Raw genomic sequence first — 11,321 nt, 5'->3', positions numbered from 1 at the left:
TATGTATTTGCTAATATAAGAGCTTTTCTAAATGTCCACATTTCAACCTCTGTGCTTATGGTCTATGCACTTTACATTGACATTCATTGTATTCATTCACTGAAAGCACTTTATAAACATTATGTGAGATTTAACAAAGCCACCAGACTATACACCAATGCACACAATGCAACCTGGGAGCTGGAAACATGCTGAAATAATCTTCCATCAACTACAATAATGAAAGACAGCATTGCTTCTGGAATACAAATGTACCTTTTGGGCAGATTTGTCAAATACTTTTAGGTCGCAAATAAAACAAATATAATTGTTTATCCCAGTACCTACAGAGCTCACACTACTTGTTTAATATTTTTATACACTACAGTTCTGCACAAATCAACAAAAGCCACTTAAGTTTTATGTTAATTTGTTTAGTCTTTAAGAAAAAAAAAAAAAAAACACGCTTAAAAATTGGAACTGGGTTTGAATGCACAGTGCATGATCTTGTTTTATGGTCGTATTTATTTTATAACATTAGATTTAACAAAAAAAGAAAAGAAAAATAATCTGCAGATTGCCAGTTGAAATCAACTGAATATATAACAAAAACCACGACATCCCTGTTATAAACCAATCTGTGTGTCTACATTTTTCAATAGTCACTAACACTTGAAAAGATGTTTTATACTTTATTCATTAATTGCTGTAATTCAGTTGTAATGCAAGACAACACTAACTGGTCCTTTCTTATCTGGGCAAAGTAAAAAAAAAAGTCAAATGTTCAATTGTAGTAGGTACTGTGATTTACATTGTTATTAACCTCATTTGAAAAAGTAAAACAAAAAAAAAAAAAAATCTACTGAATTTCAAGTATTGATTAATGTCACTGCTCTGCCAGGATCTTTCCAAGATCAATTTCTAGCCAATGCTAATGTAAAAATAGCAAGAGGCTGGCAAGCTGGTATTACATCTGGAACCAGTATCTTGGCAGGACATTAAAAGACACTTGTAAGAATGTTTAGTACATAACCTTTACATCTGTTGGGAACACAAATCAGTGAAGAAAAGTTGTGAAATGGCTTTAGGGTTTCTTTGAAGGTAAACAATAATTTTATTTATTTTTATTTTCACAATAACCACATATTTACCTGACTACACGATCAGTTCTACTACACATTATTGAAAAATGTTCCACCTACACTTGACTGGGAGTAATACAGTTTCAATTTACAGTTGTAATGTACAATGTCATTGAGGGGGGAAATGCTATTAGAAGAAGTGTATGAAACAGTTTATACTCTTAGCAGAAAACACTTCAATACCATTTTGCTGAATGTTTGTATATAGGACAGTATGTAAGGTATTGGTTTGGCATTATATTTAAAAACATAGCGCTGTATTTGTAAAGGTTGTTTGCATCATGGAGTTTTTAAGTTATCTGTGATAGTTAAACTTGTCACGTTTCAGCAGCGGCCGCTGTAAGAAGTTAAGAAGAAATAATACAACAGCTTGCTTTATTAGCATATATAACGTGAGGTCAAATTGAGGTATGTGATCAACACGTGACCATTTCCGTATTCAAGTAGAACTTCGCTCCCAAGTTTGTATTGTATTGCCTTGTAACGAATGCCATGGCATACGATTTTTGCTGACTGGGACCTTGATAAACCCAACCATGAATGAAAACCCCAACAACTACTTAATATTGACTCATAGGACCATTATGTGTGAATACTGTGTGTGTGTGTCTTTTTATTTTTATATCGTGTAGGCACGCATGTATCTCTCTGTCATTTTTCAAAGTTGGAATGTTGGGGTGTAAGGGATTGGGTGCTACTTTGTCAACGGGGGCTTGAATATCATCCTCAGATATAGATATAATCCTTGATTGAATTGCAATATTGTGCAAAACATAGCAAGCCACAAATATTTTGAACACATTTTCAGGAGGATCTGTCCAAATACCCTCGGCTGTCTTTGTCTCTGCCTGTTGACAGGAATCTTGGCCACACAAGCCCCCATTATTAGTTGCTGGGAGAGAGTAATATCCGACACATACAGTCATATAAGCATAACATATATGAATAATAATAATAAAAAAAAAAAAAAAAAAAAAAACAACCTCTGATCTGGAAGTAACATAGTTAAAAGTAATAAACCACCAAACATCCCTGTAGTTACACCACCATGGAGGAAGTGTAAAATATTTGGCTACATGCGAAGAAGATATGAAAAAATGTTACATCCAACTTAAGTTTCACAGGACACAAGCAAGAGCTTTGCGGGGATGGAACCTCAGGAATTGTAATAGAAGTGCTTTGATTTTGACTTAGAAAAGAGGAAAGGGTTTCACTTTGGCTCACGATGAGCCACCCTCGCACAGGTGAGACCGAACCGACTGGCCTCTAAGGTTAGGAAGCAAGCATAGTGTGACTTGGGGGTTTAAATTGAGAGATTGACAATAGTTTGGCAGGACAGAACAGGGGAGGAGCCCTAGATCCTGTCCCCTGAACCACATAGAAGGTTAACTGTCGAACACAAAAGTATAACTGTTGTTGATTGAGCATACACAACGACAAAAACAATACGAAACAGTAAACATCATTTATACATATCCGAATCCTAAATTAAACATGTAAGTACCAAGAAAAGAGGTATTCACAAACAAAAACTTTTATACATACAGCCCATACAATACAAAGGAACCTCCTTTGGGTTGATTACAAAATATAAAGAAACAATAAGTTATATTACATAAAATCCAGCAGGAAACTGTTGCAGAATATTTATACATATGAATGTTTAAAGCTTTACAGAACTCTGTGTTATTTTTTTTGTTTTAGTATTTCAAACAAACCCCACAACTGAATTCAAATTAAAATTTATTGAGGCATGTAACATGCATAAACATGACAGGCAGAATCGCTCTTGCCTGACCAGTGGATAGACTTAAAATATTAAGGTCCAAAGGCAAATATAAGAAAATGTAATTGTCTAGAAGGTTCACTTCATTTTTCTGATTAGTTAAGATTAATTTTCCTGAACTAGTTTCAAACTTCTACTAAATTCTGCGACCTCTTGTGTTGGATTTATGTTATAGATTTGTTTTAAAGCTCATTGTTTGCATATTTATATTTTAATATATTGTAATCCTCGATCCTAAATTGGTCCAGAACTAACTAATAATCCTGTTTGGAGCTACCTCGAATTATCTAGTGGCTACAGTGGTGAGATACTGTAAAGCTCCACCTTTTAAACTGAGGCAGTCACATTGCCAGGATTCAATTACACTATTTTAAGAACAGTGATATCATGTTATATTTTGTTAAGTAGTAAATGGAATTAGTAGTGAGTGCATTGTAAAAAAAATAAACAAACAAAAAACTTCCACAAAGTTATAAAGAAAAAAATTAAGCTGAAGGAAAAAGAAACATAATAAAGAAGTTAACAAAATTGTTTATAAAAAGTATTCAGGTTATAAACTGTGAAAAACTTTTTAAAAAAATGCCACATTGAACGAGGCAATTAAATTCTACCGAATTTGGTAGTGTCCATATTATACAGTGGTAACAGACAAGAAGGCATTGTGTACTTGTGGGTCCTCGGGAGACTTGGCCCCATGGGTCATCAGTTCTTGGATTGTCATCCAATTGTCCAAGATTTTCTTATTCCGCTTTTTCATCATCTTTTTATGGCTCAGTTCAATAATGTTTATTTCCTTTTTCCCTTCGCTGCCACTTTGAGGGCTTTCCTTGAGGCAGTCCAGTCTGCTGCGCATCATGAACTCCCGTCGTCTCCTCTGCTCTTTGGCCCTCATCAAGTGCTGCTTCCTCTCCTCCTTGCTCCAGTACCTGCCCATCTTCATCTCACTCATTGTGTCGTCATCTGTCGTCATTCCGCTGCGCTCCTCTTTGATCTTCAAGGCACGCTCTTTAAGAATTTTGTCCCTCACTGGCCTCTTTGTGATGTATCTCGTCCCGTCACTACGGACTTTGACCTTCCACTCCATTTTAGGCTCCGCAGACTTCTGCAAGTCTTTGCACATGCTCACAATGCTAAGTTGGCTCTGGGCGTACTCCACAGCAGATTTCTGCTGGATGAGATGCATGTAGCTCTGGTAGTGCCTGGCATGAGTGGGTATATTGGTATGTCTGTACTGGGAACTGTGGCATGGTGAAAGATACGGAATCTGTGGAACACTGGACCTCTCACGCTCAGTAAGTTTGTTGCTTTCAGGTGCATTATCCTGCTGCTCTGCTGAATTGTCTGAACTTTTAGTTTTAGCCAGACATGCCTCTTTGCTGTCTTGTCTGGCAGTCATTTGTTGTGCTGCAATGGTACTCCTCAGGTTCTTCTTGTTCGTAATGTTGATCATTCGCTGCAAGGAGTTATCTGGTGAGCGACCCACCTTCAGTGGCGTACTGCGACAGCTCTCTGCCGTGTTGTATGCACTGGAGCTGTCCTTGTCCGATTTTTCTGGATGCTCTATGATATCCGCTAGCTTAGCTCTCTGCAAGTCATCACTGGTGTTATAATCTCGATAGCCTTCTTCTTCGATTGACCAGACATCGGCATATTGACCCCTTGCATTTTGATGCTTGTGAGCCTGCATGATATTCTGGCACTCCAGCTCAATGTTACGAAGCTCTTCGTTGAGCAGCTGTAGCTCCCGTTCTACCCCATTTGGTTCCTTGAGGCTGCATTCGATGGTACTGCTGCGGCTGTAGTAAAGGTCACACTCGCCGCTGTTTCTTATCTTACATTTGAGCTCCAGCAGCTGGCGGAACCTCTCGCAGTCCTCGTCCTGGGCTGCAGTGCAGTCTGAGTCGATATATTCACCAGACACAAAGCTCCCGTTACACGGCATCTCATTGCTCACCAGCGTGTCCTGACTCTGGCCCAGCTCTCGTTTGTCCTGCAGCGAAAATTGCTTTTGGCTGTCCCTCTGGTTCTCCTGCTCAGAGCTCTCGTCATTGCGCAGACTGTCATCAGTGCGGCCCACCCCGCTGTCCTTCTCCTGGGTGTTGGAAGAGGTGGTGGCTGTGTCTGTCGTTCCACCGTCTTCCTCACTTTTCTTTGGCTGTGAAAAAGGAAATTGAAATATGTTACAAATGATATTTACCTGCAGATTACTTTTTGGCCTTAAATAACAATTGGTTCAAAAAGCAGATAAAACACAAATAAATGCATCCTGGAACATTTATGTTCTCTACTAAATGTTTTTTTCTATTGCATGATTTTGAGAAGGGGTACGGCTATAAATCGCGTATTTAAAGGGCATACCATGTGCAACGAAAAATACATTTTACAATCACAATTAGGGGGCATAGATGGGGCTTCAAGCAGGGTATACTATCCATATATAATCCACGCTCATTTAAATGGAAATAAAGTTAAATGAAATACATCCATATTTGTTCAATGCTACTTCCTATTGTTTGGCAAAATGGTATTGAAACAAATTAATAATAAAAATAAGCCCATTGTCTAATATTCTACTACAGTTCAATTCAGTCACATTTTGAGCTTGTCTGAACATCCTTATATTGGATTGAATATCAGCGTTTCATATAAGTGAGGTCATATTACTGTATTCCTCTGCTGTGTTATTACTTTTGTTGTACTGGTGATGTGGTTTCCTCAGGCATAACCATTCTGCATTGGGTTACCACTTTTGCATAATTTATATGAGAAAGCAAAACATGATAACCCATCAATAGTTCACATTGAGGGGGATATCAAGTTTTTAACGGTAACTTGCAACTAAACATAACCCTATTACTGTACATGCCAAAACAACCTTGCTCAGAATAAGGCATGCAATTACATTTTCTCAAAGTTAAATACAGTTTACACTTTCAAGCAACTGATATGTAAATGTGCACATATTTAAATAAAATAATAACTAACAGTGGCGTCAATGGCAAAAGGATTTAGTCCAGCCAACCCAAATTGTTAATAATTCTTTGAATAATTGATTAGAATATTAGAGAAACATTTTACAGAATAATTGCTTTCTTACATATTTGTCATTTCTAGCCCATTAACTTAATCTAATTTAAACTGTCACAACAGCATGCAGGCATCTACCAGCCAATAGGAATACTGAATTATGTAATGTTCAGAAACTGATAAGCATCATTAACACATCTGTATGGAGTGAAAAGCTGCTTTTCATGGATGAGGAGCTGGGCGTGAGGAGTCATGAGTTATGCTTGTGAGCTGCTTGGATGATCCAGCAGAATGTATAACTGTAAACTGTGGTGTTGTGAAGTGTGGTTCAAATTTGCTACTTTGGGAAGTCAAATGGTGTGGCAATGAGAAAAAAGTAAGAATATGTCACCTGCTCCAGTTCGCTGGCTGTATATTGCATTGCTTCGTGGTGTTGTTCCTCCAACATCTCCATGTTCAGCTCTTCTAAGAATTCATTTCTCTCATCATCCAGCCAGCCTTCGTCCAGCTACAAAGACACACAACACCATTTTTGTTGTATACTACATATCCCTCAACTAGTAATTTCCTCCTCGTGTTCTGTGATCAGAAAATATACTGTCTGTGTACAGTAACAAGTGTATTATTGGTTAGATAAGTTTAAATACAGACAAGTACTGTAGAAATGTTGGGTATTGCAATGACAATGTCAATTGCTAGATTTTCAACATTTTTTCAATTGTTAGATTTTCAATATTTGACTGCCTGTGGATCAACTTAACATCACACGTATTTTTAGATAAGTGAAAAGAAAAATATGCATATGCATTGTTACACATCAAATTGGATGAGCAGAACACAAGTTAATAAACATTAGGAGACTTCAAATACAGGGGAATTGGGTCAAACAAGACAGCCTGCCTGCCCAAAAGTTAATATTGTCTAACCCCCAAAAGGGTCTGGCAGCATTCCTCTCTGCAAAGGACAAACATTGGTTCCTTTGGTTGGTCTCATATCTCTAAAATGTTAAAGATATTAGACCAACCAAATGAACCAATGTTTGTCTTTATCTCAAATACTAAATGCAGACATTATTCTTCACACATAAACCAATCTTCTATCACCTGCTGTGACATCAATCAAGGAACACAAAATATTGATTATCACTCACAAGGCTCTCCACCTTAAACCAGCCCTATACTGTACATGACAGGTATTATTTAATCATAAGCCCCTGCAGTACATACAGGTTGCCCTTCATTTCAGCTCCACGGATGATGTTTTTCCCCATTGTCATTGCCACTGTCTGCAGGACAACCTTTTATGTAAGTTTTCAACAAGGAATATACAAGTTGTTTTTTTTTCCTTCAATGTAATAGGTAATTATATTGCATGATATTGTGATGGCTTGGCTATACATAGGGCTTCTGTTGTTTCGGTTTTTATTAATTTCATTTTTCGGTGCTTATTTATTTATTTATTTAGCTATTTTCAAGTTTTATGTAAATTGGTTACTTTCCAAAATGCTTGGGCGTTTTTTCTGTCACAATATGTATAGCAAACTCGACAGTACTTGCACACTTAAATTGTACCTTCTTTCGTTTGCTGTCTTCCACAACTAATCCCTATGGTGACGGGCACATTCTTCTGGGGTTTTTGTGTGTATGCATTTTTTTATATTTCGCCACAATTTGCAATTCTGTTTTGAATCCTCTTAACTGTAGTACAGCTTTAATCCTGCAAACAAGCCACCATTCCTAATTGTAATCTAATTTTAAATCTTGCAAGAGTAGTCTCCAATAGAAATGTAGGTATTTGCTGCCACTCAGTAGTTGGGGTGGGTTTAAAGTATTCTGAATGATTCAGTGACTGATACAAGTCAGGAGGAGGGACACTGCCCAGCTGCACTGGGAAAGGTCGTTTTCTTTTTTGTTTTACTTTTTTTTTTTTTTGAATGGGAAAGGGGTGAAATCAACGCAAATTGAGTAACTATTTCCAGTGTTTTCCTGTGTTTATTGGCTGTACACTGATTATATATTTTTTAGTATCGGGGGGTGTTTTATCGGTTAAAACCAAAAATCGGAAGCTCTAGCCCAGGGGTCTCAAACTCAATTTACACATGGGCCAATGTCGACCCTGAAATCCTAATGCAGGGCCAATGACATCACGAAAGATGGTATTGGTTTAAAAAAATAAATAAATAAACTTCTTTCATGAAGTATTAGACTGAACTGTCACAGAACTTTTTTACAATTTGGGTTTGCCAAAGATTTAGTGTTTGCCAGACACCTGGCAACGCTTCAGTTCTGTGAGTCTGTTGATGTTTGGCCTCAGTGACTGAGCAATTGAAACCTTCAGGATTGCAGCAAGGTGTGTATCGATAATTTTGCAAAGCTGTGGGAAAGATGGTGGTAGCTGCTTGAAGAACTGTGTGACATCTCCTTGGGCTTCCTTGAATTTATTGTTCACAGGTGTGTTGCATTGAAGATCAATGAGCTCCATCTGTAAATAACTTGGTGCTGTTTCCACATCAACTGAAAATGGATCAGCAAACAAGTAAGCTTACTCTTTGCTTTCTGAAATCTGCAAACCGCTGATCAAATTCTTCCAAAAGCAAGTCAAGTTTAGCAGTGTATTCAGCACCACTGAAATGCATTTCAATGTCCAGCTCTTCCAGAAGCGACTTGCATGATGGGAAATGAGTGTGAATACTCTGAGAAATCTGATTTTAGTTGTGAATGCTTTCACATCATCAAACAGTGTTGTCACAAGCTGACCAGGACCTTGTAGCTTCACGTTTAGGTTATTCAACTCTTCGGTGATATCAACAAGGAAAGCAAGATCCATCATCCATTTTGTGTCTTCCAACTCTGACAGAGGCATATTAATCTCCTCTGTGAACCTTTTCACCTCTGTTTTTAACTCAAAGAATCTCTTTAAAACAGTGCCCCTGCTTAGTCAACACACCTCTGTGAGTACAGCAAGTCACCATATTTGGATTCAATTTCCTCCCAGAAAGCACGGAACCGTCTGTGCTGCAAGCCCCTGGAGTGAATGTAGTTCACACATTTCACAACAACAGGCATAACGTTGTCAAGCTTCAAAGATTTACTGCACAGTGCCTGCTGGTGAATGATGCAGTATCATGCTACTGGTTGCTCTGCGTGTTGTTCTTCCATCTTTTCTTGCACAAGTGCTACCAACCCGTTCTTTTTCCCAATCATTGCTGGGGCTCCATCTGTTGTTAAACCTGCTAAAGAATGCAACTGCAGACCAGCGTGTTCTAGTGCGTCTTTAAGGTTTTGAAAAATCTCACTTGCTGCTGTTCTACCGCGCTTCGTAGACAAGCTTAGCAGTTCTTCCGTGACTTTAAAGTTAATATCAACACCTCTCACAAATATCGCCAGCTGCGCACTATCAACCAAATCAGTGCTCTCATCAAGCGTGATAGAGTATGCACTGAATGCTTTGCCTTTCTCGCAGACTGTCCACTTTTCTTGAAATTGCCTGTGCTTGAGGTGAATTTTTGTTTTAGACTGAGACATTTCTTTGCTCATTTACGTTTGTTGGGGATCCCTGTACAATATATTTGAGTGACTGCTATGATGAGTAGTTCATACAGTCTCAGTGCCACTCATATTTTTTGTACTGATGCATACTCAATGGAGAAAAAAAAAAAAGTTTAGATCTGATCAATTATCTTTTCTCAATTGTTATGGCACAAAATGTTGGACTTTCACTGACAGCGAGCTGTCAGTTCAGTTGCTCCTCCCGAACACGTCTGTCTGTATGGTTTCTTATCTCTGCTGTAAACCAGGACTGTGTCAATTTACTGTAGCTAATGCGACAGTTCTTAAAGTGGTAGCAATGTATTACAACAGAACTAACCATAAACGATGCACAACATCGCCTACACACGTTTTACAACTGTTTACTTGGGTTTTACGCATGAAGCTCCATGCGGGCCAGATTAAATTACTTTTGTGTAACTATTTAGCGGGCCGGATTGCAGCGCTGTGCAGGCCGCGAGTTTGAGACCCCTGCTCTAGCCATACAGTACAGTGGCTCTTCAAGTGTGTGAGACTTATTTGTTAGTGTTACTTTCTTGTAACCTGCTTTGCGGAAAAGGTACTAAATACACTTGCATTTGCTGTCAATGATTTCTGATTTATAACGTTCTACTGTTGTGTTCAGTTTTAAATCACCATACATATCTCATGTTCAATTAAATGCTGCGTGTGGAATGGTAATTGGCCTACCATAATAAATCACATGGTACCGAGGGGAAACAATTAAGATTCAATATTAGAGAAAAATAACACACACACACACACACACACTACTTGACCCCTAACTAATACATTCCTACTAAAAGACCAAGAACAGACATCACTGTCTTTTGTTCATGCATCCTGTAATGACTTATTAAAAAAATAAATAACAATAACAGTTATATATGCAGCATTAATTTACAGTGTTACAATGTGTATATATTTATCTAATGTATACAGTACTTGCTCTTTTGTATGCATTTATATAATTCTTGTATACATTAATTTTAATGTTCAGTGGATGCCTCTTGCTCGTCTAATGCTTCCTGATGTCTATTTGCCCTCAGGATCTCCCCTTCACCCTTCAGAGGTCCTTTGGGAGACTGGATGCAGAGTATTCACATTCTTTTGATATTCAGCTTCTGCATCACACAGTGACAAATGTCATTTAGAATATTCTACAGCCCTGTTTTTTGTGGATTATTGGTATTCCCTGTATACAAGGTATAGCTCAGTGTATAATAGTTAGGTTAGGTGATAATAATAAAAAGCACAGAGTATTAAATTAAAGCTCGCTCTTTTTGTCCTTAATAATTGCCTTTGGGCTAAGCCAGACATTACATCCACATTATAAAAGGTGCCTGTTATTAAACTGTGTCAGCCAGAAGGTTATTCTAACTTGTCCCCTCAGTGTATTTAATGCAACTAAATTATAGCAAAAACAGTGTTGAAGCCTGCAAATTGTTTTTTATAAGCAGTCCTGTAGTCAGGATAACAGTGTACGATATCACAAATCAACTTCTATGTTTAATACCAAACTGGAAAAACATAAACAAAGAAAAAAGCAATTTCTAACCTGTATTTCTGGTCTGGCAACCAGCAGCACAATATTTCGGCAGTCTTCACTTGAGAGTAATGCCACTGCTTCCTCGCGATTCTGGACGTCATGACCATTTATCTTGGAAACAAATGAAAGGGAAGCGTCAGTACCCCTTGCATGCACCAACGCACAATAAAAAGGCAAATTTCAGCTTGTTTGTGGTAAAATGCACGCACAGTGGGAGTTGCACAAATGTGTTCATTCAGCCCCATTGGTGGTACATGCCTTCACTCAATTATGTGTTTACTGTAAGGGGT

General features: G+C 38.0%; 1 protein-coding gene across 1 annotated transcript in view; it reads right to left on the bottom strand.

The window, feature by feature from the left end:
• Positions 1-466: 466 nt before the first annotated feature.
• The window catches only part of LOC121319970 (PDZ domain-containing RING finger protein 4-like), a 43,806-nt gene continuing 32,951 nt past the window's right edge, over positions 467-11,321 (bottom strand). The window contains exons 6-8 of the mRNA XM_041258001.1: positions 11,041-11,142; positions 6,326-6,442; positions 467-5,062 (exon numbers count right to left, since the gene is read on the bottom strand). Of these exons, the coding sequence (XP_041113935.1) occupies positions 3,539-5,062; positions 6,326-6,442; positions 11,041-11,142 (1,743 nt within the window). The 3' untranslated portion in view covers positions 467-3,538. The remainder of the gene's footprint in view (positions 5,063-6,325; positions 6,443-11,040; positions 11,143-11,321) is intronic.

This window comes from Polyodon spathula, chromosome 8 (genome assembly GCF_017654505.1).
Source record: "Polyodon spathula isolate WHYD16114869_AA chromosome 8, ASM1765450v1, whole genome shotgun sequence".
Classification (NCBI taxonomy): domain Eukaryota; kingdom Metazoa; phylum Chordata; class Actinopteri; order Acipenseriformes; family Polyodontidae; genus Polyodon; species Polyodon spathula.
This window is presented reverse-complemented; position numbering and strand designations above follow the sequence as displayed.